General features: G+C 64.7%; 1 protein-coding gene across 1 annotated transcript; it reads right to left on the bottom strand.

Moving 5' to 3' along the window:
• Positions 1–114: 114 nt before the first annotated feature.
• On the bottom strand, positions 115–24,894 carry NPC1L1 (NPC1 like intracellular cholesterol transporter 1). Its single transcript, XM_037886130.1, has 19 exons — positions 24,841–24,894; positions 20,237–21,783; positions 17,691–17,791; positions 16,147–16,319; positions 15,422–15,550; positions 14,484–14,666; positions 13,890–14,004; positions 13,496–13,623; positions 12,653–12,790; positions 12,366–12,455; positions 9,102–9,292; positions 8,320–8,438; positions 7,102–7,228; positions 6,288–6,343; positions 5,685–5,835; positions 4,747–4,978; positions 3,589–3,702; positions 3,314–3,476; positions 115–284 (listed from the first exon to the last, which is right to left on the bottom strand). Exons 1-19 carry the CDS (start codon positions 24,892–24,894, stop codon positions 115–117), a joined length of 3,981 nt encoding a protein of 1,326 aa, XP_037742058.1.
• Positions 24,895–27,863: the final 2,969 nt, after the last annotated feature.

Raw genomic sequence — 27,863 nt, 5'->3', positions numbered from 1 at the left:
AAGATTCAAAGGGTTGGGGGCTATCCAGCAGCAGAACCCCCTGACCCACATTGAGTCAGAGAGGAGTGACCCCCCTGGCTGTAGCAGCAGCTCGGTGCCCCCTGGTTCTGCCCCTCAGAGGCGGTGGGAGGCCATAGGGGGGTCCTCTGGCCCCTGGCCCTTGTGCTGCTCTTCCTTGTCCTGGAAGCTGGGGTTCCTCACGGTCAGGCTGCCATCAGGATTCCTCTTCTCCGGCTCCGGCTGTGGGGCCTTGGCCAGGGCTGTGGCGGGGCTGGCACTGGGCCCTAGGGTACAGGAGGGGCAGGTTAGAGCTGGGTGGGATGGCAGACGCCATGGCTAGGGCTACTACAGGCAGCTCCCCCTGTGCCAACCATGGTGCCCCTGTGCCCTGCCTCCTTCCCCCCAGCTCCGACCTCTGGAGCAGGAGCCCTGGGTGTTGAACAGGTGGACATCGCAGGTAGTGGGGCAGGCACTGTGGGGCAAGTGGGAAGCGCGGGGTGAGTGGGATGCTGTGGGGGAAGCAGATAGTGCAGGGCGGCTGGGTTGGGTGCTGGTGGGCAGCACGGGGTGGATGGGGCACTGGGGAAGGCAGGACGGGTGCGATACTGTATGAGCAGTGGGGGCAGATGGGCAGCGCGGTGGCTGGGGGGAGGGCGCTGGGGGCAGGCGGGCAGTGCTGGCGGCCGGGATGAACACTGGGGGCAGGCGGGCAGCGCAGTTGCCGGAGGGAGGGCGCTGGGGGCAGGTGGCCAGCGCAGGAGGCCGGGGTGAGTACTGGGGGCAGGCGGGCAGCGCGGCGGCCGGGACAAGCACCGGGAACAGGCGGGCAGCGTGGGCAGGCGCTGGGGGCAGCCGGGCAGCGCAGCGGCTGGGGGGAGGGCGCTGCGGGGCAGGTGGGCAGCGCGGGTGGCTGGGGGGGGTGTTGGGGGCAGCCGGGCAGTGCGGCGGCCGGGGGGAGGGCGCTGGGGGCAGCCGGGCAGTGCGGCGGCCGGGGGGAGGGCGCTGGGGGCAGCCGGGCAGTGCGGCGGCCGGGGGAAGTACTGGGGGCAGGCGGGCAGCACGGCGGCCGGGGGGAGGGTGCTGGGGGCAGACGGGCAGTGCAGGTGGCCGGGACGAACACTGGGGGCAGGCGGGCAGCGTGGTTGCCGGAGGGAGGGTGCTGGGGGCAGGCAGGCAGCGCGGGTGGCCGGGGGCAGGGTGCTGGGGGCAGCCGGGCAGCGTGGCGGCCGGGGGGAGGGCGCTGGGGGCAGCTGGGCAGCGCGGCGGCTGGGGGAAGGGCGCTGGGGGCAGCCGGGCAGCGTGGCGGCCGGGGGAAGGGCACTGGGGGCAGGCGGGCAGCGCAGGTGGCTGGGGTGAGTACTGGGGGCAGCCGGGCAGCGTGGCGGCCGGGGGAAGGGCGCTGGGGGCAGGCGGGCAGCGCAGGTGGCTGGGGTGAGTACTGGGGGCAGGCGGGCAGCGTGGCGGCCGGGGGAAGGGCGCTGGGGGCAGGCGGGCAGCGCAGGTGGCTGGGGTGAGTACTGGGGCCAGGCGGGCAGCGTGGCGGCCGGGGGAAGGGCGCTGGGGGCAGGCGGGCAGCGCAGGTGGCTGGGGTGAGTACTGGTGGCAGGCAGCCAGCGTGGCGGCTGGGGTGAGTACTGGGGGCAGGCGGGCAGCGCAGGTGGCTGGGTGAGTACTGGGGGCAGGCGGGCAGCGTGGCGGCCGGGGGGAGGGCGCTGGGGGCAGGCGGGCAGCGTGGTGGCCGGGGGGAGGGCGCTGGGGGCAGCCGGGCAGCGCAGGTGGCTGGGGGAAGGGCGCTGGGGGCAGGCGGGCAGCGCAGGTGGCTGGGGTGAGTACTGGGGGCAGGCGGGCAGCGTGGCGGCCGGGGGGAGGGCGCTGGGGGCAGGCGGGCAGCGTGGCGGCCGGGGGAAGGGCTCTGGGGGCAGGCGGGCAGCGTGGCGGCCGGGGGAAGGGCTCTGGGGGCAGCCGGGCAGTGTGGCGGTCGGGGGGAGGGCGCTGGGGGCAGCCGGGCAGCGTGGCGGCCGGGGGAAGGGCTCTGGGGGCAGCCGGGCAGTGTGGCGGTCGGGGGGAGGGCGCTGGGGGTAGGCGGGCTGCGTGGCGGCCGGGGGGAGGGCGCTGGGGGCAGGCGGGCAGCGCAGGTGGCTGGGGGAAGGGCGCTGGGGGCAGGCGGGCAGCGTGGCGGCCGGGGGGAGGGCACTGGGGGCAGGCGGGCAGCGTGGCGGCCGGGGGAAGGGCGCTGGGGGCAGGCGGGCAGCGTGGCGGCCGGGGGGAGGGTGCTGGGGGCAGGCGGGCAGCGCAGGTGGCCGGGGGGAGGGCACTGGGGGCAGGCGGGCAGCGTGGTGGCCGGGGGAAGGGCGCTGGGGGCAGGCGGGCAGCGTGGTGGCCGGGGGAAGGGCGCTGGGGGCAGGCGGGCAGCGTGGCGGCCGGGGGGAGGGCGCTGGGGGCAGGCGGGCAGCGTGGCGGCCGGGGGGAGGGCGCTGGGGGCAGGCGGGCAGCGCAGGTGGCCGGGGGGAGGGCGCTGGGGGCAGGCGGGCAGCGTGGTGGCCGGGGGGAAGGGCGCTGGGGGGCAGGCGGGCAGCGTGGTGGCCGGGGGAAGGGCGCTGGGGGCAGGCGGGCAGCGTGGCGGCCGGGGGGGAGGGCGCTGGGGGCAGCCGGGCAGCGTGGCGGCCGGGGGAAGGGCTCTGGGGGCAGCCGGGCAGTGTGGCGGCCGGGGGGAGGGCGCTGGGGGCAGCCGGGCAGCGTGGCGGCCGGGGGAAGGGCTCTGGGGGCAGCCGGGCAGTGTGGCGGTCGGGGGGAGGGCGCTGGGGGTAGGCGGGCTGCGTGGCGGCCGGGGGGAGGGCGCTGGGGGCAGGCGGGCAGCGCAGGTGGCTGGGGGAAGGGCGCTGGGGGCAGGCGGGCAGCGTGGCGGCCGGGGGAAGGGCACTGGGGGCAGGCGGGCAGCGTGGCGGCCGGGGGAAGGGCGCTGGGGGCAGGCGGGCAGCGTGGCGGCCGGGGGGAGGGCGCTGGGGGCAGGCGGGCAGCGTGGCGGCCGGGGGGAGGGCGCTGGGGGCAGGCGGGCAGCGTGGCGGCCGGGGGGAGGGCGCTGGGGGCAGGCGGGCAGCGTGGCGGCCGGGGGGAGGGCACTGGGGGCAGGCGGGCAGCGTGGCGGCCGGGGGGAGGGCGCTGGGGGCAGGCGGGCAGCGCAGGTGGCCGGGGGGAGGGCACTGGGGGCAGGCGGGCAGCGTGGCGGCCGGGGGGAGGGCGCTGGGGGCAGGCGGGCAGCGTGGCGGCCGGGGGGAGGGCGCTGGGGGCAGGCGGGCAGCGTGGCGGTAGGCACCGAAGTAGCTGAGCAGCACGGGTAGGAAGACCAGGCCATGCAGCAGGCCCAGCAGCGTGATGAGCAGGTTCAGGCGGAAGAAGAAGATCTGGATGAGCTGGGCCTTGGCGAACGCCAGCACCACGATTCCCGGCAGGTTGGTCATGGCCACGCCAGCAAAGACCTGCAGGGAAGGGGGTTGGTCAGAGATGGCCCCGGCCACCCCCTCACAGGCCCTCCTTCCCCGGGGCTGGCCGGCCCCGACCCCCCACCTCGCCCTCCGGCCCCCCACTCACCGCGCTGCCCATGTTGATGGTGGCCTCCTTGGCCCTCTCCAGCCGGGTGGGCTGGGTGCTGACAGCGAAGGCCCGGGTCAGGTGGGACACGAACTCCACCGAGATGCCCACGGCCTGCAAGGGGCACAGGGAGTTAGCAGTGCTGGGGCTGGGGCAGGCAGGGCTGCAGCAGGCTCACAACGCCCCCCAGCACCCACACCCTCTGCCCACAGCACCCAAACTCCATGGCCCCCCAGCACCTGCAGCCCGCTCAGCACCCATACCCCATGCCCAGGATCAGAGACCCTGCCCCATGGGGCACAGTGGCAGAGGGCAGCGAGGGGGCACTGGGCCTGCTGGGTAACAGGCTCTCCATACAGCACTGAATCAAGGACCCACACACCCGCCAAGTCCTGTCCCAGCATGCAGTGGGCTTCGGGACATCACAGCCATGCCCTCCCCTACCAGGGCTGGGTCCTGTGGCCACCTGTGAATGGCAGCATGGGCAGGGTGGGGGGATGCTGGGAAGCAGGCACCTGGGACTGGAGGTTGGGTGCTGGGTGCCGGGCAGCCAGGACTGGGGGTTGGATTCCTGGGGATGGAGGCTGGAAGCTGAGTGTCCAGGTCTGGGTGCCAGACAGCTGGGGCTGGGAATCAGGGCTGGGTGCCAGGGCCTGGAGGCTGGGTGTCAGAGACTGGAGGCTGGGTGCCAGGTGCCTGGGGCTGGAGGCCGGGTGGCTGGAGGCTGGGTAATGTGTGCCCAGGGCTGGGTGTGCAGGGCTGGAGGCTGGGTGGCTGGGTGCTGGGTGCCCAACGCTGGATGCTGGGTGCCCGGGGCTAGAGGCTGGGTTCCCAGGGCTGGGTGCCCAGGACTGGAGTCTGGGTGCCAGGTGCCTGGGGCGGGAGGCCGGGTGGCTGGAGGCTGGGTAATGTGTGCCCAGGGCTGTGTGTGCAGGGCTGGGTGCCGGGGGCTAGATGCTGGGGCTGGAGGCTGGGTGGCTGGGTGCTGGGTGCCCAATGCTGGATGCTGGGTGCCCAAGGCTAGATGCCGGGGCTTGAGGCTGGGTGGCTGGGTGTCCAAGGCTGGGTGCCGGGTGCCCAGGGCTGGAGGCTGGGTGGCTGGGTGCCCAAGGCTGGGTGCCGGGTGCCAGGGGCTGGGTGCCCGGGGTCAGCACGCACCGTCACCAGGTTGATGAGGGAGACGGCATTGTAGCTGATGCCCCAGAGCGTCATGGCACCCACGGTGTCCACCAGGATCATGACGATGGTGAGCAGGTTGATGAGGCCCGAACGCAGGTCCATGCCCAGCAGCACACAGCAGATGGCGAAGGTGGGCACCAGGCAGAGCGCCAGGTTGAAGAGGCCCTCGCTGACGATGGTGAGGTACTGCTCGTAGAACACGTAGGTGACCCTGGGGGCCGGGCATGGCGTGAGACAGCAATGCGCCCCCCCGAGACCCTCCCCTGCCTCCGACCTGGGACACAGGCCTCTGGACAGTCCCCCCCTGGATCCTCCCCTGCCTCCCCCTTGGAACAGGGCCCCTTGGACGGCACCCTGGGACCCCCCTGCTTTCCCCCGGGACACAGGCCCCTGGACGGTCCGTTCCCCACCCACCTCCTCCTGGGATGGCCCCCAGGACCCATCCCGCTGTGCCTGGGACATGGCCCTCCAGACTGCCCTCAGGACCCCCACCTTGCCCAGGACATGGGCCCCTGGATGGCCCCTAGGACCATCCTCTGCCTCCCCCTGGGATGTGGGCCCCTGGACAGCCCCCCCAGGACCCTTCCCTGCCTCCCTCTTGGGACACGGGTCCCTTCCACGGCCCCCCGGGACCCATCCCCCTGTGCCTGGGACATGGGCCCCTGGACAGCCCCCTGGGACAATACCCTCCCTGCCTCAGGGACATGGCCCCATTGTGCTGCCCCTCTGCCCCTGCTCTCACTGGACTGGCCCCAGCCCCAATCCTTCTAGACATGGGCCCAACCAGGCTGCACCCCACAGGGGACCCAATGGGCATCCCCTTCCCCTTCTCCTCATGGGACAAGGCAGCAACATCCTTATGGGAAACACCCCCCAGAGCGCCCCCCCCGACCCCTCTGTGCCATCTGCCCCCTCACGTGTAGGGGAAGACCCGGAAGCTGGGGTCGGTGCCCGGCACCCGCCGCATGGAGTGGGTGATGTTGGTCGCCAGTTCCCGCGCCGCCCTCAGCGCGGCCGTGAACTCCTGGGAGTTAGTGAGGGGCGTGTGGTAGGCCATGAACCGCGAGGCTGGGGGAGATGGGGGGGTAAGACTACTGCCCCCTGGCTTGGAGAGCTCCCCTGGGACCCCCACCCCTCCCACTGTCCCGCTCCTCCCAGATCCTGGGACCCCCCTCCCCCACTATGCCCTCACCCCTATATCCTGGGACGCCCTCCTCCACTATGCCCTCCCAGTGCCCTCCTCCCCCATATCCTGGGAACCCCCCTATGCTTTTCTTGTACCCTCCTCCCCTCCCCACACTGCCGGATCCTGCCCCCAGTATGGTCCCACAGGGCCCCCTTGTGCCCACTCTTTCCCTGGCATGCGACAGGCAGTGGGGCTGGACCCCCAGCGCTGTGTGGCGCGGGAGGGCAGTGTGGTCCTGTTGCCCCCAGGGGGCAGGCCCTCCCCACCCATCTCACTGCAGAGGGGGTCTCCCCCTGCCCCATGCGTGGGTGTCCCCAGCGCGGCTGGTACTTACCCTGGATCTCGCCGTCCGGGCCCAGCTTCACAGCGGTGTCGTAGGCACCCAGCCCCCTGGGTGGGGATAGGAGAGGGGTAGGTGAGAGCGGGGAGGGGCAGGGTGACCCCCCCTCCGCTCCATGGGAAGCCCTCCCCGCACCTGAGTCTGCCTACAGCCCGAGCTGCCCACTATGGGGAAGGGGGTGCTTGGAGAGGTCCCCAGCGGGGCAGATGTGGGGTCCCTGTGTGGGGCAGGGCTGGGCCCCAGGGTGCCGGCCTGGGGCTCCGAGTCCAGCCCCATCAGCCAGGGTGTGTCCTACACTGCTAGCCAGGCTGGGGGACAGAGGTGGGGCTGGGGGTACGGGCTGGGGGTGCTACTAGCCGGTCCCAGAACGCCCCTAGAATGGCAAACTGGTGGGGAGGCAGAGTGAGGGGTCAGTTGGAAATATTTCCCAGTAGGTTGGCCCAGCGCTAATGGCTAGTGCCCATGGGTCCTGTCAGAAGGCTGTGCCCCGCCCAGCACAGCCACGGGCCTGGCGAGAGCTGCAGGCGCCTGTGACAGTCAGTTACTCTGTGTGTGTGTGAGACACCCCTGGCCAGCAGGAGGCGCCGTCTGCCTGACCCCTCACCAGCAGGGGGCACTGTGTGTCTGTCTATCTGACCCTTTGCCGGTCGGGGGTGCTGCACGTGTGGGTGCTTGTCTCACTCCTGGCCAGCAGGGGGTGCTGTGTGGGGCATGTGCTGCACCTCAATCCCAGCCCCGCTGCCCGCAGGGCATGTTTCCAGCCCCCGCCGCCGTCCCAGCGCCCGGCCCTGCCCCCACCAGCACCTACCCCTTGGGACAGTTGAGGTTGGGCATGTCATGCAGGAACCAGGGCAGGAAGTGGTTGAATTGCTCCACCGAGGGGCGAATGACCTCGCTCAGGTTCCTCATGCAGCTGAGAGGGCAGCTTGTGGCGGCTGCGGGGTGAGAGGCCAGGATGGTGAGGGGGCCGCAGGGCGAGAATGACGGGCGGGTGGGCATGGGGGCTCTCCTCACCCAGAGGAATCCCCCGGGTGGATCAGACCTGGCTCTGCCCAGACCCGTCTCCTCTCCCACGGGGCCAGTCCCAGGGACGTGCCAGAGCCCCCATCCCATGGCTGTTCTGGAATCACCGGCCCCTTGGAGCTGTTTCTCCCAGACCCTGTCAGGCCGGGGCCAGCTCATGGCTAGGGATGGGAGGGCTCAGATCCCTGCTGCTGCTTTATCCCTCCAGGGAGCTCCAACTGCAGTCACGGCCCAGGTCAATGCAGGGCTCTGCTCAGCTCTCAGAGATCCAGTGGCCGGGAGTTCCACAGGCCGCACGGAATCGAAAACCAGTGTGCTGTGCCCTTCACTGCTTGTGCCGGATGAGCTTTGCACCCAGCCGTGCCCTTTGCCACCCCACTCTGGCCAAACTCCCCCCCCCCCGCCCCTCCCAGCCACCCCCTTCCCCCCACTCCTGCCCCCCAACACACACTGAACACACACTGAGTCTGGCAAGCGCTGGCAAAATCGCTTTTGGCTGAAACCTGCTTTCCAGCGTGCCTGCAGGACTGGCCAGACCCCACTAACTTGCTGCCCCAGCCTGCCCCCACCGGGATCTCACAGCGATCTGAGGGGAAATCCAGCTTTTCCGCCCTGCCCCAAACCCCTGGGGTTCTGCCCGGCCCCTAGCACTGGAATCGCCTCGCCGTGGCATTCAGCAGTGGCAGCCAGATGCCATCGGGGTGCACAGGGCCCGTCTGTCCAAGGTGTGGCTGTGCCGGGACGGTCCTGTCTTGCTGCGGGGTGAGCCCCCTTCTCCAGCCTTCCCTCTCCCCAGACTGCAGGAGCCGTGCCTTGCCCTGCCCCACAGGGCGCCCCCCCCCCACATCTCTGACCCCTCTCTCTGCAGTGACCGCCTGCCCCCTTGTCTGGGGGGTCACAGTGCCAGACCCGCCGGGGGAGCAGGGTCCTGGTATCCCTTTCCGTGCCCAGCCCTGGGCAGCACAGTCAGGTTAACCCCCCCAGCCCCGCGGGCGAGACCTACTGTTGGTGGATGGGCAGAACTGGCCGTCGCTGGAGCTGATGCGGCAGCATCTCGACAGAGGGTGGAGCCAGTCAATAAAGTCATCCACCCAGGACGAAGCCGGGATGGCCAGGTAGGATCTGCACGAGGAGCAGGGGCGGCCGGTTAGTGGGGGCCCTGCCTGCGGTTGCAGGCCCAGCTGTAGGGCTCCACGGGCCTACCCAGGCCAGGCTAGGGACAGAGCTGGACAGGAGGCAGCCGCTGGTGTGGGCTGGGGGACCCGGCTCAGATAATGACTTAGGTCCCAAGCAACCATCAGAGGCGCCCGCCTTTGTTCAAACAGAACAAATCAACACAGTGGGGCGCCCAGAAGACTTGGGGGTGAGGGTACTGGCAGAGTGAGGGGTAGCGGCAGAACTGGGGGCATGGGTGTTGGGGCAGAGCAAGGGGCCCTGGCAGAGATGGGGCGATGGGGTGGAATGAGGCTGTAGGGCGGAGCGAGGGGCCCTGTCAGAGGTGGGGAGAGGGGTGCCGGGGCAGGGTGGAATGGGGCTGTGGGTCGGAGCGAGGGCCCCGCAGAGCCGGGGGGCAGGGGCTGTGGGTCGGAGCGAGGGCCCAGCAGAGCCGGGGGCAGGGGCTGTGGGTCGGAGTGAGGGCCCCGCAGAGCCGGGGGCAGGGGCTGTGGGTGGGAGCGAGGGCCCCGCAGAGCCGGGGGCAGGAGCTGTGGGTGGGAGCAAGGGCCCCGCAGAGCTGTGTGCGGACCCACGGCTGGGCGCCCTTTTCCCGGTCCCAGGGGCACTCACACGTTGGGGAAGCCTGTGGCGTACTGGATCTTCTGGGTCAGGGAGTTGTTGTCGCAGCCGGCACTGGAGCAGACGCCGTTCAGGCCAGGCCCGGTGGAGAAGTTGTACCCGCTGGTGGTGACGAAGTAGGTGGGGAGGCCCACCATGAAGTATTGGTTCAGGTACTGGAAGTATTGCACCAAGTAGGAGTCCTGAGGAGACACCGCAGGAATCATCATGCCAGCTCCCTGCCCCTGCCACCTGGAGGGGCCAGCTAGGTTGGCTCGAAGACTGCACCCCACCCAGCCATGGCACTGCCCACCGCCATCTCCCCGCCTCGCACTGGCACCGACCTGGGCACGAGCCGTGGCTAGCATGTCGCCCCCTCCACTGGCTCCACAGAACAGAGGGTGGTGCCAGGGCATGGCCTGCCCTCCCAGGCACCCCCCAGACTGGCCCCCACAGAGGTGCCAGGCCCAGAGCTCGCAGCCCCAGGAATCTCCTGCCCCAGGGCAAGCTGGTGTCTTTGAGCGGGAGATGGAGCAACTTCAGAGCTATGGGGCACCCCACACCTCCCTAGTCCCCGCCCAACCCACCAGGCGCCTGTCTCCAGCCAGCCTCCTTGAAGCCCAGCACAGGGCAATGCCCCAAGGGAAAGCGAGCCACACACGGCTGGAAGGTGCCCAGATACCCTGGTGATGAGGGTGGCAGAAGGGCCTGGGCAGAGCAGGACAGAGTGTGACAAAGTGGGAACGTTCTTAATGTTTTCTCTGAATACTGTCTGGGTGCCTCAGTTTCCCCTAGGCATTTCTTAAGTATCTAGGTGGTGGGATAAAGGTGTGCGATTGTTGCAGAGCCCTAGAGGGCAGGTGTGATGCTGTCTGCACAGAGAATGGCCAACACCCTGTCTCCTGGCAACTGATGGCCTGGGCCCTCCCCTGCAAAGGTACCAACTGAAGGGGTTGGAGAACAAAGAGACCAGGTGACCTCCTGGCCTGGGAAAGGGACAAAGCCCAAGGTCAGCTCCCAGACTGCTGCGCTGGGCATCACAAAATGGGGAAGAGATGGCCAGCCCTCTGTGGAGATAGAGGTGGTTAGGGACTATTTAGAAAAGCTGGACGTGCACAAGTCCATGGGGCCGGACGAGTTGCATCCGAGAGTGCCGAAGGAATTGGCGGCTGTGATTGCAGAGCCCTTGGCCATTATCTTTGAAAACTCGTGGCGAACGGGGGAAGTCCCGGATGACTGGAAAAAGGCTAATGTAGTGCCAATCTTTAAAAAAGGGAAGAAGGAGGATCCTGGGAACTACAGGCCAGTCAGCCTCACCTCAGTCCCTGGAAAAATCATGGAGCAGGTCCTCAAAGAATCAATCCTGAAGCACTTAGAGGAGAGGAAAGTGATCAGGAACAGTCAGCATGGATTCACCAAGGGAAGGTCATGCCTGACTAATCTAATCGCCTTTTATGATGAGATTACTGGTTCTGTGGATGAAGGGAAAGCAGTGGATGTATTGTTTCTTGACTTTAGCAAAGCTTTTGACACGGTCTCCCACAGTATTCTTGTCAGCAAGTTAAGGAAGTATGGGCTGGATGAATGCACTATAAGGTGGGTAGAAAGCTGGCTAGATTGTCGGGCTCAACGGGTAGTGATCAATGGCTCCATGTCTAGTTGGCAGCCGGTGTCAAGTGGAGTGCCCCAGGGGTCGGTCCTGGGGCCGGTTTTGTTCAATATCTTCATAAATGATCTGGAGGATGGTGTGGATTGCACTCTCAGCAAATTTGCGGATGATACTAAACTGGGAGGAGTGGTAGATACGCTGGAGGGGAGGGATAGGATACAGAGGGACCTAGACAAATTGGAGGATTGGGCCAAAAGAAATCTGATGAGGTTCAATAAGGATAAGTGCAGGGTCCTGCACTTAGGATGGAAGAATACCATGCACCGCTACAGACTAGGGACCGAATGGCTAGGCAGCAGTTCTGCGGAAAAGGACCTAGGGGTGACAGTGGACGAGAAGCTGGATATGAGTCAGCAGTGTGCCCTTGTTGCCAAGAAGGCCAATGGCATTTTGGGATGTATAAGTAGGGGCATAGCGAGCAGATCGAGGGACGTGATCGTTCCCCTCTATTCGACACTGGTGAGGCCTCATCTGGAGTACTGTGTCCAGTTTTGGGCCCCACGCTACAAGAAGGATGTGGATAAATTGGAGAGAGTCCAGCGAAGGGCAACAAAAATGATTAGGGGTCTAGAGCACATGACTTATGAGGAGAGGCTGAGGGAGCTGGGATTGTTTAGTCTGCAGAAGAGAAGAATGAGGGGGGATTTGATAGCTGCTTTCAACTACCTGAAAGGGGGTTCCAAAGAGGATGGCTCTAGACTGTTCTCAATGGTAGCAGATGACAGAACGAGGAGTAATGGTCTCAAGTTGCAATGGGGGAGGTTTAGGTTGGATATTAGGAAAAACTTTTTCACTAAGAGGGTGGTGAAACACTGGAATGCGTTACCTAGGGAGGTGGTAGAATCTCCTTCCTTAGAGGTTTTTAAGGTCAGGCTTGACAAAGCCCTGGCTGGGATGATTTAACTGGGAATTGGTCCTGCTTCGAGCAGGGGGTTGGACTAGATGACCTTCTGGGGTCCCTTCCAACCCTGATATTCTAGGAGGAGGGGCTGGAGGGAGTTTCAGTTTGGGGCTGGCTGGGGATGAGGAGCAAAGTGCAGCCGTGGTTGTCTGGCTCACTGCCCCCAAAATGGACCCGGCTGAGGGGTCCTGTTCTCTGCACCTACAAGCTCTGTGTTAGACCCTGTTCCTGTTGTCTAATAAACCTTCTGTTTTACTGGCTGGCTGAGAGTCACGTCTGACTGCGGAGTTGGGGGGCAGGACCCTCTGGCTTCCCCAGGACCCCGCCTGAGAGGACTCGCTGGGGGAAGCGCATGGCGGGGCAGAGGATGCTGAATGCTCTGGGGTCAGACTCAGGAAGGTGGAGCCGGGTGAGCTGTGTGTCCTGGAGACAGGCTGCTCCCCGAGAGGAGGCTCCCCAGAGTCCTGCCTGGCTTTGTAAGGAGCAGTCCCAGAGCATGGCCCAGGGACCCCGTGACACAAAGCTGCCCTGTTGGGGCTCCCGGGAAGCTGCCAACATGGGTGGGTGGGGTGCGACTGGCCAAGGGGCATCAGGGCCAGGCAGCGCCTGGACAGGTCCTGTAGCCCAGGCTCCAGGCGCCCTGTGAGAGCCGCATGGCCCACAGGACCTACAATGGGCACGTGGGGGGGTGAGGGGGGGTTCTCACCTTGGGCAGCGCCAGCTCCTGGTCCAGCCCCACAGGCACCTGCAGCGCCAGGTAGATCCCGGCGCAGAACATGAACAGGAAAAGCAGCATCTGGTGGGGAGGGGGCACCCTGGTGAGGACAGCTCTACTGCCCCTCCCCCCACTGCCCCTCCCCCCAGCACCCTCCCCTTCCCCGCCTCCAGTCCCTGCCCTCTCCCTGCCACACGGCACCCCAGCCCCAGCACAAGGGCCCAACCACGTCCTGGCATCCAGGCCCCCCCCGCCCCCTGCGCGTGGCCCTCGCTCACCACCAGGGCCCTGACGGTGCCGTTCAGCAGCGCGGGGGTGTAGACGCGCCGCACGAAGGGGCGCAGCAGCCCCTCACTCCGCGCTGGGCACCCCGGCTTGCTCAGGCGGTGGCAGCAGCAGAGGTCGAGGCAGGCGGCCTGGGTGCAAAGGGGGTGTCAGCGGCACGAGGGCGCAGGGCACAGCCCTGCCAGGACGGGGAAGCCAGGGCACGTCCGTCCGGCCAGCGGCCTGGACGCAGGAGCCCTGCAGCCCTAGACCTGGCCCGGCCCAAGGGGCACCCGGCCCTGCCCGTAAATCTGCCTGCTCGGTGCAGCCGGGGAACGGCCCCGCCCCTTCCCTCCCCATGCCCCCCAGCGGGCGCCCCTCCCCTCCTGCCCCCCAGCCCCCTGTCCCACCGTGGGCGCCCCTCCTCTCCTGCCCTCCAGCCCCGAGCCCCCCGGCGGGCACCCCTCCCCTCCTGCCCCCCAGCCCCCTGTCCCACGGTGGGCGCCCCTCCCCTCCTGCCCTCCAGCCCCGAGCCCCCCGGCGGGCGCCCCTCCCCTCCTGTCCCCCAGCCCCCTGTCCCACGGTGGGCGCCCCTCCCCTCCTGCCCTCCAGCCCCGAGCCCCCCGGCGGGCACCCCTCCCCTCCTGCCCCCCCAGCCCCGTGCCCCACGGCAGATGGCCCTCCCCTTGTGCCCTCCAGCCCTGTGCCCCACAGCGGGTGCCCCTCCCCTCCTGCTCCCCAGCCCCGTGCCCCATGGCAGATGGCCCTCCCCTTATGCCCCCCAGCCCCATGCCCCACAGTGGGCACCCCTCCCCTCCTGCCCCCCAGCCCCATGCCCCGCGGAGGGGGCACCTCACCTCCTGCCTGCGGGCATCAAGGGAGACCAGCGCCACGAACATGGACATCTGGAGCAGGAAGTCAAAGAGCACAGCCAGGGCAGCATTGAGGGCGAAGGTGCGAACTGCGGGCATCCGTGTCAGGGAGCCTGTGGGCACGAGAGCTCATGAGCGGGGGGGGTCTTTGTGCCTGGGGGGAGCAGTTCGTGAGTGTGGGGGAGGGGCGCTGTGTGCACCCGGAGCTACCCTGGCCAGACTAGCATTTCCCAGCACGGGTCCCGATGCCCCAGCCATGGCCCGGCGGCATACCAGGAAGGGCACAAGCAGCCATGGCGCTGGGCACCCCCAGGTGCCCCACACCTGGGCCCAGCCCTCCCCCAGCTCAGGCCCCCCACCCTGCGCCACGGGCACTCACCCAGGAAGAAGCAGGTGGCCTCGGAGAAGCTGCACAGCAGCATGCTGGGGGCCACAGTGCCCAGCACCCGCCCGACGTGCTGCTCACGCCGCTCGCCCGGCTCCCGCACCGACCTCTGCAAAGCACCCGCCAGGGTGAGGGAAGGGGCTGGGTGATGCCCCCCAATTGCCCCGCCCTGGTAGGGACGTACCCCCTGCCTATTGCCCCTCCCACCTGTCCTGCCAGTGGACCCCGCCCCCCAAACAGGACCTGCCCCAGCCTGGATTTCTTCTTTTCATCACCTGCTCCCACAGCCAGACAGGGTCGATCCCCATCCCCCCCGCTGCTGTGGGAAGGGCCCCTCTGACCTCCAGGCTCATGAGGGTCAGTCCCTGACCCCAGCCCCCTCAGCCGGGCCCCAGTGGGACACCCCAGCCCACGACCGATGGGATATCCCCAGCGGGCCCCAGGAGCGATGGGATGCTGCCCAGTAGGATGTGCCAAGAGGGGGCACTGCCCTGGGGTGTGGGGGATGGAAGGGATTCCCTGGAGGACTGGGCATTCTGGGGGGCTGGGCTGGGTGTTCTGGGGGGGGGGCTGGGTGCCCCAGCTCACCTGGTACTCCAGCACAAAGATGAAGATGTTGTCAGCGCCCACAGCCAGCACGAGGAAGGGCACCACCTCGAGGATGACGAGGGAGGAGGGCAGCCCCACGTAGGCGTAGAAGCCCATGGAGGAGAACACGGCCCCCAGCACCACCAGGACCCCACCCAGGCCCAGCGTCACCTTGGAGTCCACCTGCAGAGGGCAGCGCAGCAGGTCAGGGCGACTGGCACCCGTGGGGGGCAGGGCCTCTCGGGAGTGACGCGGGGATGGGGTTGCAAGGAGCGGGCTGGGGGGCTCGGCAGGGGGTGTTCTGCCCTGGTGCTCAGGGCAGGCTATGGGGCTGTAGCTGTGTGTGGCAGTGCCAGGGGACACTTGGCTATGGGGTCAGCAGGGGGCACTCTCCCATGGCGCTCAGGGCAGGCTATAGGGCTGTGGCTCTGAGTGGCAGTGCCAGGGGGTGGTTGCAGGGTTAGTGGGGGGCGCTCTCCCCTGGCGCTCAGGGCAGGCTATGGGGCTGGAGCTGTGCGTGGCAAAGCCAGGGAGCGCTGGGCTGTGGGGCCGGGGAGCCGGGGCTGTGCAGAGGTGCGGGGTGCATGCAGTGGACCCTGGTCGTTCTGTGGCGGCTGGTTGAGTCCGTTCCAAGCTGCGCAAAGGGACCCAACCAGCTCTAGAGACCGAGAGTCCCCCACAGGCAGCCCCAGCCCCCTACTCTGCAGGGAACGGCCAGCCCCCTCTCCAGGGCCCGCTCAGCCCCAGGGCGTGCCAGCGATGGGTGGGCGCAGGGGTGCTTGGCTACTAGAGACTGGAGTGAGACACAGGCCAGCAGACAGGCACTGCCCTCACCGCAGGCTCATGCCAGGGCCCCATCCCAGACCCCTGCTTCCCAGCTGGCACGATGGGCCCAAAGCTGGCCCCAAAGCCTCCCACCAGCCCCGCTGCCCCCGTACCAGGATGCGCTTGCAGCTGGAGTACTCGCCCAGGGCCAGAGCGATGTAGAGGAAGATCACCAGGTAGCTGATGGCGAAGATGGGGATGTCCTCGGCTGTGGTGCGGTTAATCTCATCCTCCAGGGAGCGCTGGGGGGCAGGGGGTTAGAGACAGGCAGTGCCACAGGGGGAAGGGGCAGCGCCTGCTTCCCATGGCCACTGGCTGGAACTGTGCCCGCTGGAGCCAAGAGCTGTGCCCTGGGGCCTCCTATGGAGCTAGAGGGCTGGGCTTCCCCCATGCACCCTGAAGTGCCCTCTGTTTGCCCCTGCCCTGGCTGTGGCCGTTCCTCCCCCATCCCTTCCTGCTGTCCCCCCTCTCCCCCCAGCCCCAATCTGGCATCAGGAAATGCCCTGTGCCCAGCACCATCACCCGCGCATATGCCCCCCAAACCAGAGCTTGTCCACTGTGCCAGCAGCAGAGGCTCATCCTTGGCCTTTAATGGAGCAAGGAGAGGGGGCAACAGGATGTGGGGGTCACTCTGGGCTGGGGGATACTCCAGGCTGGGGGGGGGCACGCTGCACCCTGTCCCAGCTCCAGAGACCCCAACAGACCTGAACAGCCCTGAGCCATAAGAGAGTTCCTGATGGGGGGGGTCTTTGAGCCCCCATTGTCCAGGGTTGGCACCCCAGGCCCTGGCCCCCAGCCGGGTGTCTGTGACGCCAGGGCCTGGCGCTACCCCCAGTACCTCGGCCATGTAGGCGACGGTGTAGTTGCGGGTGTGGGCCCGCTGGAACTCCTGCACCACCTGCAGGAAGCGCTGCTCCCACAGCAGAGCCCAGGCATACCCTGCCTGGCTCCGCAGGTTGTTGTTCAGCGAGAAGGTGAGGATCAGTGCCTGGGCCTCCGAATAATCTTCACCTGGCGGGGGAGGGCACTGAGAGCCGGCAGGCATGGACATCCCCCTCCTCCCGCCAGCCCTTGGCACTCAGCCTCCTGCCCCCGCCCACAGCAGCACCCGGCTCACAGGAAAGGAGCTGGGCTGATAAGGGAGATCATAAATATCCAGACTTTGCCACCCTGCCCCACCCGGGCACCTTCCAGCTCAGGATTTAGGGCCACGTCCCAAACACCAGCCCCCTGGGATCAGTGGGGGAGGGGCAAGGAGCCTTCCAACATCACTGACAGGCAGCGGTGTGGTAGCTGGCTAACCCCACACTGCAACGCCTGCTGACCGTTTAAGACAGGAAGTGACAGTTCTGTACCCAGCTGATACTGCCACAGGGTGGAGGGAGGTCAGGCGGGCAGGCTGAAGTCCCTGGAGCACTGGCTAGGACGCCAGGGTCCTTAGCAGAGTCCTGGAATCTCCAATGGCCCCAAGCAGCCAGAGCCTTGGTTCCGGTCTCCTCTTCCAGACGGCACCTCCAGGAGCACAGTGCCCCCAGCACTGGGCTGAGGCACTGAACCAGCTAAGACATGTGCCAGGGGCTGGGGGCTTCTCATCCAGATGCCGGGACCCCCCCAGGGCCGACGATCCAGAGTCACCCTGGCTGGACTGGCACAATCTGTGCTCGGTCCCACCAGGCCAGATGCAGGCAAGTGGCTCCATGGCTCCCTGCTGCTTCCCACACCAGCCCCACCACCAGCTCCCCCTTGATCCAGCCCCCAGAGTGGGATGCCTGTGAGGCTCAGCCCTCTCCTGCCCATTCCTTCTGCAGCCTGTCTCTCCAGTTCGGGCTGTCCTCACCCAGAGCTGGACCTTGGCCCCTCAGCAGCTGGCACTGCCGCTGCTCCATGCCCTCGCTGTGTGCAGTCCTGCCCCACTCGGATGCTGCTGCTCATCTCTTCGCCTCACACCTTCTCCGGTGCCTCGGACACCCACCGCTGGTCTTCTCTTGCCAGGTCCTGCCTGGCTGTGCCCACCCTGCCCATCGCCTCTCCTGCGCTGACGAGCCCCGCTGTGCTTTGCCATTCATGCCAGCTGGCACCACTCACTTGGTACATGCCCAACAAATGCAGCTGTGCACCAGCTGCCCCTCACGCTGGGGAGACGCTCCCTTTGAACATCCCCAGAGACGCCTGGTTATCCACCTTTCAGCCGCTCCGTCACTCTTCCCCTGGCCGTGGTGCCAGGCTGCTGGGGCGCTGTGCCAACACCTGCCAGGCCAACCCACCACATGCTTCCCTTGTGCCCCCCTCCCCCACGGAGCCGTGAGCCCTGTGGAGGAGGTGGGCGGTCGCTGCCCATGAAGCCAAGGAGCTGGGTGCCTGCCTAGCACTGGTGCCCCTTACCTGTGTAGCCACCCACAGCTAGGAAGGGGAAGACAGGCACGCCGTAGTCAGCGATGCAGCTCAGCTGCAGGTTCGTGATGTCCTTGAAGGAAAGCGGCGAGCTGGGGAGGCAGAGGGAGTGAGTGAGAGCAGGCTGCCTACCAGGGGCACTGCAGGGCCCCAGCACCCCGGGACTCCGGATGCCACGGTCCCATTGGCTCTGCAGCACTGTGCCTATGCTCACTGCTCTGCAAATTGCAGCCTGCCCCAGGAGCTTCCCCTAGGGATGGGCCTGGGGTGGCGGCAGAGAGAAGGGGGGCTAGAGGCAGACCGCAGGGTGGGGAGGGGAACTGCGAAGCGGGAGGGTGGAGAGAAGAGATGGAGAAAGCCAGTGACAGGGGAGGAGCTGGCGGTGGGCATGGCAGGGGCAGCAGGAGAGGAAGGCCGGCACCCTCCAACCATCCCCATCTCCAGCCTTTCTGCAGGGGGCACCCAGCATGGCAGAGCTACTGCCTCATAGGGAGCTCCCCACCCCAGGGCTGAGCCACTGCCAGTCCCCCACAGCACTCCAGGGAGACCCCCAGTGTAGATCCAGAGCCTCCCAGCACACATCCCAGCAGGGAGCCCCCCAGAGCCCAGAGCCACCCTGTGAGGAAGTGGGAATTTTTGGCAGTATTTTTGTGAGGACTACCTGTGACTCAGTTTCCCCTGTACTTTTCATGGCAACCCCATGGGGGCGAAAGAGTTAAGACTGCCCTTGGGGCCGGGCAGGAGCTGGGGAGGTGGGAGTGGCCGAGGCTGACCCAGATCTATGGGAAATCCAGGCAGAGAGCTGCACGTAGGAGGGGGCAAGGGATGGGTTCCCCCAGCTCTCACCAGGGACGCTGAGCAGAGGCAGCTGGAGAACAATGCCCGAGGGGGCTGGACTGGGGATACAGAGCCGGCTTCTGGGACAGGCAACAGGCCGGCGAGGCAGAGCCTGGCAGGCGCCCGTGGCCGCGTGGCTGGGGGGCACCGGCTTGGCCAGCAGGGCCATGTCTCAGCCTTCACGTCTCTGTGCTGAGCTCAGCCCGGCCTGCACCCAGCTGACCAATCAACCCTGCTCTGCTGGGACAGGCTGCGCTGGGCCCCGCGAGGCTCTGCCCAGCGTCTGGCTCGGCCTCGCTCACTGGGCAGAGCTCCGGGTGCGAAGCAGGAGGGCTGGGATGCCATGGCCCACCCTGAAGGAAAAGGGGGACCCCTGGGGGGCTGGCACGCTGAAGGAGTCCCCCGGGGTGTACCCGGCGGAGCTCTGGAGAAGAGCACGGCAAATCTGATTGCCCAGGCATGGAGACCTAGCAACCAACGCCCCAGAGAGCAGCACTGCCCGCTTCGCGCAGGGGCTGAGCTGCAGCTCGGGGAGCTAAACGTGGGCTGTGGGAAACAGCTGGGGCACCTGACTTGGGACAAAGGCAGGTCAGAGCGATGGGGCTGAGGGCTCTGGGCTAACCAGGATGGACGGGGCTGGATCTTTCTTTTCTCTGGGCTACCCGAGGCCTCCCTGTGCTGTGTCCAGCTGGGCGCCTGCGCCGACTGGGTGTCCCTGCAGAGGCTAGTGGAGGGGCATGTGCTGCTCCCCGAGATCGTCCCAGTCTCCCTCAGGGGCTGCCTTGGTGGGACTTGCTGAGAGGAGCTCACGGTGGGAAGCCAGGGGCTGATGGCCTAAGGAGGCGGTGAAGCTGCAGGGCTTGTCCTGGAGGAATAGCGAGACTGCCGAGGGTCTGGCTCGCTGAAGGGAGCCTCCCAGAGACTGTGCCATAGCCCCAGTCCCGGGGATCCATGACACTAAGATGTCTGGGAGCTTCCTCCCGGGGACGGACTGGGAAAGGAGAGAGGCACTGAAGAGCCTGACACCGAACTGTCACTGGATTGACTGTGACGTCCGACACTTCGCAGAACTTGGCAGCGCTGTAAGCACAAGAGGCAGCCAGATGGAGACATTAAAGCCAGAATAGCGAAGCCAGACATGATTCACAACCCAAACCAAACGCCACGTGCTGGGCCCAGCTGCCTAGGACAAATCCACACTAGCAGACAGCCAGCAAAGCTCCCAAGCCCAGAACTTGCAGGGAGGATGAAAGGGAAAGTGATGGGCCAGGAAATGCTGGCATGAAAATGGAGATGGTAGGAAATGCGTGGAGGGGAGAGCTGAGCCCGGGAATGAGGCAGGCGCTGGGCCGGAATCCTGAGGCCGAGAGGCAGCGGCGCAGACCGAGAACGGCTTGGAAACGCAAGAGAGAAGCAGAGTGGAAAGCGATTGGTCCTGCTCTGGAAGGAATAGGCCACAGATGTGGGGGGGACACAGGGAATAAAGGGGCATCAGTCAAATCCAAGTCTCTACAGACCGTTAGCGGGTATGGAACCACAACCTTCTGTGTTGACTCTTACCCCCCGAGCCAAAGGGGAGAGCTGTGGGGGGGCCCAGGGCTGGACGAGCGGAGGGCTGCGGATCAGGAATGGGGCATTGGCAGAGCTGTATGGGAAGCGTGCACACCACCTGTTCTCCCACACCGGGGCCTGGCACTTACTTGACACAGTAGAGGAAGTGGTCTCTCCAGTCCACCATGCCCGTCCGGCCCCCCTGAGTCTGGCTGGCTGTCATCTCCAGGCGGGTGCGGTTGTTCTGGAAGTACTGCACCAGGCTGTTGACGAAGCAGTCAGTGGCGCTGGCGTTGTTGGGGTTCAGGGGGGCGTAGCAGATGTCCTTGAGTGTCACATTCCTGCCGTCCTTCTCCGACCAGACCTCGATCTCCTGCAGCCGTGTCTGCAGCTCCAGCAGGTCCAGCAGGACAGCCATGGAGAGGATCCCGCTGAAGTTCTTCTTGCCCAGGAGGAGGGAGTCGTAGGTGTAGCTGGGGAGGCCCTTGGCCGTGAGGATCACCTGGTTGGTCCTGAAGAAGGGCCCGAAGTTCTGGTCGTAGAAGTCCTTCTCCTGCCGGGCTTGGCTGTCAGGCGAGGACCAGAGCTCCACAGGGTCCGTAGTGAGCTGGATAAAGACCATCCCACAGGAGAGCCCCACCACCACCACGGCTGAGACCAAGATGACCGAGACCGGGTGGGAAGCCACCATGGTGCCCCATCTCCTGAACATCTCCCCCAGGATGCGGTGGGTGGCCTGGCTGAGCCTCTCCGAGCGCTTCGGCTGGTCCCTCGGATGCTGCCGCCCCTCACTGCCGGCCTGTTTGGGCCTGGAGATGCAGCGCCACGTCAGGAAGGCCCCGAAGAGCACGGTGAGCAGGCAGAAGAGCAGACAGCACACAAACAAGATCCCGTCTAGGCTGCCCACCTTGAAGGGTGGGGGCTGGAGCGTGGGAGTGGGGATCTGCGGGCAGGACTCGGCACAGTCCAGGCAGGAGCACGCCTCTCCCTCGTCACTGATGGCCGTGCCACAGCGCCATGTCTTGCTGTTGAGCGGCACGATGCCCTCCCCGACGACGCCATTGGCGGGCACCAGCTGGAAGTCGATCTCCAGTGGGGCCAGCCCGTTGCTGCTGTCCCCCTGGAAGTCCAGCCAGCGCTGGCTGGTGCACAGGGTGGCACCGTACTTGCCGCACATGGCAGCGATGGCATAGCCACCGGTGGCGGGGATCCGGACGCCCTTGCAGGAGTCATAGCACTCGTCGGCGAAGGTCTGGTTGTAGAAGCACTGGTACTCCAGCACGCCCACCTGGCGCACGCCCAGGGCAGTGGTGCGGTTGAAGAAGCGGGTGACGTTGGTGAAGAGGCTCTGGTCGGGGCTGCAGATGTTTTGGCAGTAGATGTTGGCGAAGTTCTCGGAGCAGGCAGGGCAGCGGGTCAGGACGGCCTGGGAGATGGCCAGGCTGAGCTGCAGGGCCACCAGCTGGTTATAGGAGCAGCAGGCATAGGTGGCAGTCTCGCCTGTGTACAGCCGGGGGCACACCTCCTTCAGCTTGCTGAGGGTGGCACCTTTGAGCAGCCGGGCCCGCGTGTTGGACAGGCAGGGCACCGGCGCCCACAGCAGGCTCACGTTGACCTCGGGGTTCCGCCCGCACTCGCCGTAGAAGGAGCAGTACCCGGCCTGGTGGATTTCCGTCAGCGCCTCTGCAGCCTGTCCCTGCAGGAGAGAAGGGAGACAAGTTACCAGCAGCGCAGCTGGGGGGCTGGGAGTCACCGGGGATGGGACCCGCCCTGATCCCCCAGCCCCATGACCCAGGGACACCCAGGGCAAGACTGACCCCCATGACCCAACCCCCAACCTGGGGAAACCCCAGTGTGAGCCGACCACCTGCACCATGACCCTCAACCTGGGGACACCCCAGTGTGAGCCGACGACCTGCACCCTGATCTCCAACCCAGGGACACCCTAGTGGGAGACTGACCCCCATATCCCGACCCTCCAACCCAGGGACACCCCAGTGCAAGACTGACTGCCACAACCCAACCACCAACCCAGGGACACCCCCAGTGTGAGACTGATCCCTTGCACCCCGACCCCCAAACCAAAAACCCTCCCAGTGGGAGACTGACCCCCCCACACCCTGACCCCCAACTTGGTGACACTCCTAGTGTGACTCTGACCCAGTGCCTTGACAGCACCACATGACTCCTGCTAGAGTGCGACTGACCCACAACCACACAACCCCCGACCTAATGAGACCGTCCTCCTCCCCCCAAAGTGAGACCAGCACCAGGCCCTGCACCTGCCCTGCCCTCTCACCCTGCTGAGAGCTGCATGCCCTTTTCACGCTGCCCGGCCAGCTGCTCCCAGCGCTGCCTATTCCCAGACTGCCCCGAATTCTTTTCCACCCCCTCAAGATCGTTTTTTGACCCACCATTTTTCTCAACTTTAAAATTGGGAATTTCCCAGATTTGAGTTTGGAAACCTGTCGGGTACCCGAGCCAACCAATCAAACCAGCAGCGGCCCTGCCCTGCCCAGCCCTGGACCCCTGGCAGGATTTCAGGGGAGCTAGGGGCTGGCCCTGGCTAGGTGCTTAATGACTTCCTTGTTTTGGTTTTCACCAAGAAGGTTGGTGGCGATTGGACATCTAACATAGCGACTCCCAGTGAGAATGAGGTAGGATCAGAGGCTAAAACAGGGAAAGACCAAGTTAAAAATTATTTAGACAAGTTAGATGTCTTCAAGTCAAATACATCCTAGAATACTCTAGGGCAAATCTAGTGCCCATCTATAAAAAGGGAAATAAGGAAAACCCGGGGAATTACAGACCGGTCAGCTTAACTTCTGTACCCGGAAAGATAATGGAGCAAATAATTAAGCAATCAATTTGCAAACATCTAGAAGATAATAAGGTGATAAGTAACAGTCAGCATGGATTTGTCAAGAACAAATCGTGTCAAACCAACCAGATAGCTTTCTTTGACAGGGTAACAAGCCTTGTGGATGTGGGGAAGCGGTAGACGTGGTATATCTAGACTTTAGTAAACCTTTTGATACTGTCTTGCATGACCTTCATAAACAAACTAGGGAAATGCAACCTAGATGGAGCTACTGTAAGGTCGGTGCAAAACTGGTACGAAAACCGTTCCCAGAGGGTAGTTATCAGTGGTTCACAGTCATGCTGGAAGGGCATAACGAGTGGGGTCCCGCAGGGATCAGTTCTGGGTCCGGTTCTGTTCAATGTCTTCATCAATGATTTAGATAATGGCATAGAAAGTACACTTACAAAGTTTGCAGACGATACCAAATTGGGAGGGGTTGCAAGTGCTTTGGAGGACAGGATTAAAATTCAAAATGATCTGGACAAACTGGAGAAATGGTCTGAAGTAACTAGGATGAAATTCAATAAGGACAAATGCAAAGTACTCCACTTAGGAAGGAACAATCAGTTGCACACATACAAAATGGGAAGTGACTGCCTAGGAAGGAGCGCTGCGGAAGGGGAATCTGGGGGTCATAGTGGATCACAAGCTACATATGAGTCAACAGTGTAACACTGCTGCAAAAAAAGCGAACATCATTCTGGGCTGGATTAGCAGGAGTGTTGTAAGCAAGACACGAGAAGTAATTCTTCCGCTTTACTCTGCGCTGATTAGGCCTCAACTGGAGCATGGTGTCCAGTTCTGGGCGCCACATTTCAGGAAGAATGTGGGCAAATGGGAGAGAGTCCAGAGAAGAGCAACAAAAATGATGAAAGGTCTGGAAAACATGAGCTGTGAGGGAAGGCTGAAAAACTTGGGTTTGTTTAGTCTGGAGAAGAGAGGACTGAGAGGGGACATGAGAACAGTTTTCAAGTACATAAAAGGTTGTTACAAGGAGGAGGGAGAAAAATTGTTCTTCTTAACCTCTGAGGACAGGACAAGAAGCAATGGGCTTAAACTGCAGTAAGGATGGTTTAGGTTGGACATTAGGAAAAACATCCTGTCAGGGTGGTGAAGCCCTGAAATAAATTGCCCAGGGAGATTGTGGAATCTCCATCACTGGGGATTTTTAAGAGCAGTTAGACAAACACCTGTCCGGGATGGTCTCGTTAATACTTAGTCCTGCCATGAGGCAGGGGACTGGACTCTCGAGGTCCCTTCCAGTCCTAGGATTCTATGAATGCACCCCCCACACACATGGGTCTGCCCACAAACATCCTAGCAAATGCCAGTCCCACCAGCCCAGAAACTGGGCACCCCTCAACCACAGAGCAAGGGCAGCCAGCTGAGCTGCCCCTCCACACAGCACCCCCGCCGTTGCCGTTGGAGAGACCCCCTCTGGGGGCAGAGGCAGGCATCTTCGGCTAGCGGAGCTGTGATCACCGCCTGCCCGCGAGTGATGGGCTCAGACCCCTGCGTAGGGACCCTGCAACTCCGTTAGACCTTTGGACACTGAAAGCCTTGGCTGGATTGGGGCCAGGGCCCCCAAGAGGGGAAAGGCCCCATGTTCTCTCCCCTGCCCCCCTGAGCCAGCCAGTCCCTGCCCTGGGGGTGGATCGGAGCCTGCCCATTCCCTGCCCATCCTTGAAGCTGCCCCAGACTGGCACAATCACCCTGTTTTTGGAAGAGATGATGCCAGAGACGCCAGCCCAGCCCAGTCCCCTGGGTGGCACCGGCAACCCTTCAGCAGCTGTTCTGTATAAGGGTGCCCTGCCCTCCCCGCACTCCCCAGACCCCGCCAAACCAGCTGATGGGGTGGGGAGTGGCTGGCCATGCCCAGGACGCACTCACCAGGCCCAGGGTGGCGCTGAGCAGCACCAGGGTGAGCGGGAAGTGGCCTGGCATCCTCTCAGTGTCGCCAGCCCTGGGGGAGCAGCTGGCAGTGGGAGCCCAGGGCCAGGTCTGCCCCACCCCCACGGACCCTGCATTAATGCAGCTACTGCCTGCTATTAGCCTATCTGGCCTGATGGCCAGGAAGCCAATCAGACTGCACCACAACCGTAAATCCCTTGTATCATTAACTCAGGGGCAGGCCGTCTGGGACAGCGACAGGAGCTGCTATTATACATATTGTAACGGGGTTTTTTTTGGAGTGGGGGCGTGTCTTTAAAAAAACAAACTGAAAACTAGAAATCCTGGCATGTGGGGTCACACTGACACCCCCCTGGGTTAGCAGCCAGGCTGCACCCTTCAGATCTCCGCCACCTGAGTTACTGCAGGAAGTGACAGCAGTAGTAGGTTGTCATCCTCTGCATGGACCAGCACTAGGGGGGACAGGACACACACTCCTCCAGGGGGTTTCATGGCTTTTTGCTGACAGCAGAGGAAGGGGGAGACTCAGGACTCCTGGGTTCCATGCCAGGCTCTGGAGGGCAATGTCTGTAGTGGGCACAGACACTTCTGCCCGTTTCTCCCAGATCAGACTTGACCCTTACTGCCCCACGTGCTCCAACTTGTCCTCAGCCCAGTCCTGTCTCCCCCACCCCACCCAACTCCACGTCCCAGCCCCCGTCTCCCCCGTCCTTCCATACACCCTCACAGGGTGAAGCCCCACAGTCACATCACACTGACCCGCACAAGGACTTCTCAGTCAGCAATTGTCCTCTGCGTTTTGCGGTCTCCACAGAGGCTTGAAAATCGGGCCATGCTGCCTCCTGTCCAGCCAGCCGCATTGTTGAACTGCACACACCCAGGCGCCCCCTGCAAAATTTGCTCCGGGGATCCCTCCGCTCATCCGCCCCAGGGGTCCTGCCCCAACACAAGTTGGCTTTGGCTGCTCATCTGGTTGATCCCAGGGATCTTCCCGGGGATGCTGCAGGTTTGGGTGACGAGTTTTGCGTTAGTCGTGCGCAAAGAGCAGCTAAAGTGCAGCGATTGCCGGTTACTGTGCCTCTTCGTTTGCGCCCTGTCTCGCTGCTCGCTTCCCGCCCCAGAGCCCTTGTCCCAATCTGCGCAGGAGAGCCAGGCTCCCGGCCTGCCCTCGCGCTGGCCACTACCCCCGTCCCTGGGGGAAACGTCCTGCTCAGTCCCTGCAGCCCTGGGCAGGAACACGCTCAGTTGCTCTGCAGAGACCGAGCATGCTCAGCGCATTCAGAATCGTCAGAAGGGAGCAGCCAAACTCTCACAAGTCTCCATGGGGCACTTGCTGCAAAGATTTTTCAAAGGCTCGTAACTTGGCCAAATGTGGGTGTATTTTTAGGAAAGCAGCAAAAGGCCCCTCCCAGGCACCAGGACGACCCCCTGCTCCAAAGCTTGGGGACGCTAGAGCTTCTCAACCAAGGTTATAAGTGGGGTGTTTTAACAGGGACCAAACAACGTATTTCCCCCCCGATCTCCTTCTTGGAAACATCTGGGCTGAAACTTTTCTGAACACGCAGCTCAAGGCAGATGCTTGGCCTGGAAAATTTCCACCCAAAAGCCCAACCTGAGCCAAAGCAGCTGCAAACAGGATCGTGCATTGGCAGGCGCCAGGCGACTTTGATGAGAGATGCTGCTACCGGCTCCGCCTGTGATAAAGAAGAGTGTGAGCCTGGCGTGGCTCGGTCTCATTCACCGCAGCGCATCTGCCCCAGGTGGAATTGAGCAGCACACGTAGTCTCGCACGTTGGCAATAAAAGCTGACGAGATAAAGGCTATCGCGGAGAAATTAGATCAGGGTTCGAGGGCAACCTGAAGTGTTGTTTCCCTGAATAGAGCAGGAACTCCCCTTGCCCTGCCGTGGGCCAAGTCGGGGGTTCTGAGTGGGTGAGGGGCATAGCCCACGGCTGAGAGGGTAGGGGGGTGGGTGAGGGGCAGTGGCTTTGAGCATGGGTTGGTAGGTGACTGGGGTGTGTGATGGCTGGTGGGCTGGAGTCGGTGTGTGATGTGGATGTACGGTTGTGGTGGCTGGTGGGCTGGAGTCGGTGTGTGATGTGGATGTACGGTTGTGGTGGCTGGGGGTAGGTGTGGGGCTGGGGGTATGGGGGTGGGGTGTCTGGTTGTGGGGCTGGGGGTAGGTGTGGGGCCGGGGGTGGCAGTGTGGGGGTGATGGGCTGGGGTGGCTGGTTGGGGTGGCTGGGGGTAGGTGTGGGGCTGGGGGTATGGCGGTGGGGTGTCTGGTTGTGGGGCCAAGGGTTTGCAGTGTGGGGGTGAGGTGTGCGGTTGTGGTGGCTGGGGGTAGGTGTGGGGCCGGGGGTGTGCTGTGTGGGGATGACTGGCTGGGGGTGGGGTGTCTGGTTGTGGTGTCTGGGGGGGTGGTTTGGTGTATGGCTGGCAACTCCCCACACTGCTGAGGGATCCAGCGGCCGAGTCCCTGGGCGTTTCACCCCTCTGGTGTCAGCGCAGAGCCCCAGCCCGGCCGTCTCGTGGGGTCCCCGGCACACGGACGGTGTGTGAGCGACTTGATAGCACAGAGCACGTGGGCCCCTGCTCAGCCCCTGCGCCCGGCGCTGACAATCAGCCTCCCGGGGGCCGAGCACCGTCCCGCAGAGCGTCCCGGGGCACCCGGAGCACCCAGCCAGACGCTTTGCACAGAGTCTAGCCTGCCATTTTGCTCTTCACTTAACAGCCATCCAGAGAGATCACCTGGAACCTGCCCCACGCAGGGCCCCACCTCGCCCCCCTTCCCTGGGCAGCTCCCCATGCAGCTCCTGCACGTGGCTGCACTCAGCGTGGGCAGGGGAGAATGGCTGAAGAGACCGAGGCCCGCCAGGGCTGCCAGTCCAGGACAAGTCCCCAGGTGTCCTCCTTGTAGGTGAGCACTTAAGTCAATGACTCTTTTGTTAGCCCTTTGCCACCGGCCTTCGGGGTCTCCGCAGGGTTGCCAGCTTTCTAAC

The sequence above is a fragment of the Chelonia mydas genome, chromosome 26 (genome assembly GCF_015237465.2).
Source record: "Chelonia mydas isolate rCheMyd1 chromosome 26, rCheMyd1.pri.v2, whole genome shotgun sequence".
Taxonomy (NCBI): domain Eukaryota; kingdom Metazoa; phylum Chordata; order Testudines; family Cheloniidae; genus Chelonia; species Chelonia mydas.
Note: the sequence above shows the minus strand (reverse complement) of the source record. Positions and strands in the feature narration are given on the sequence as shown.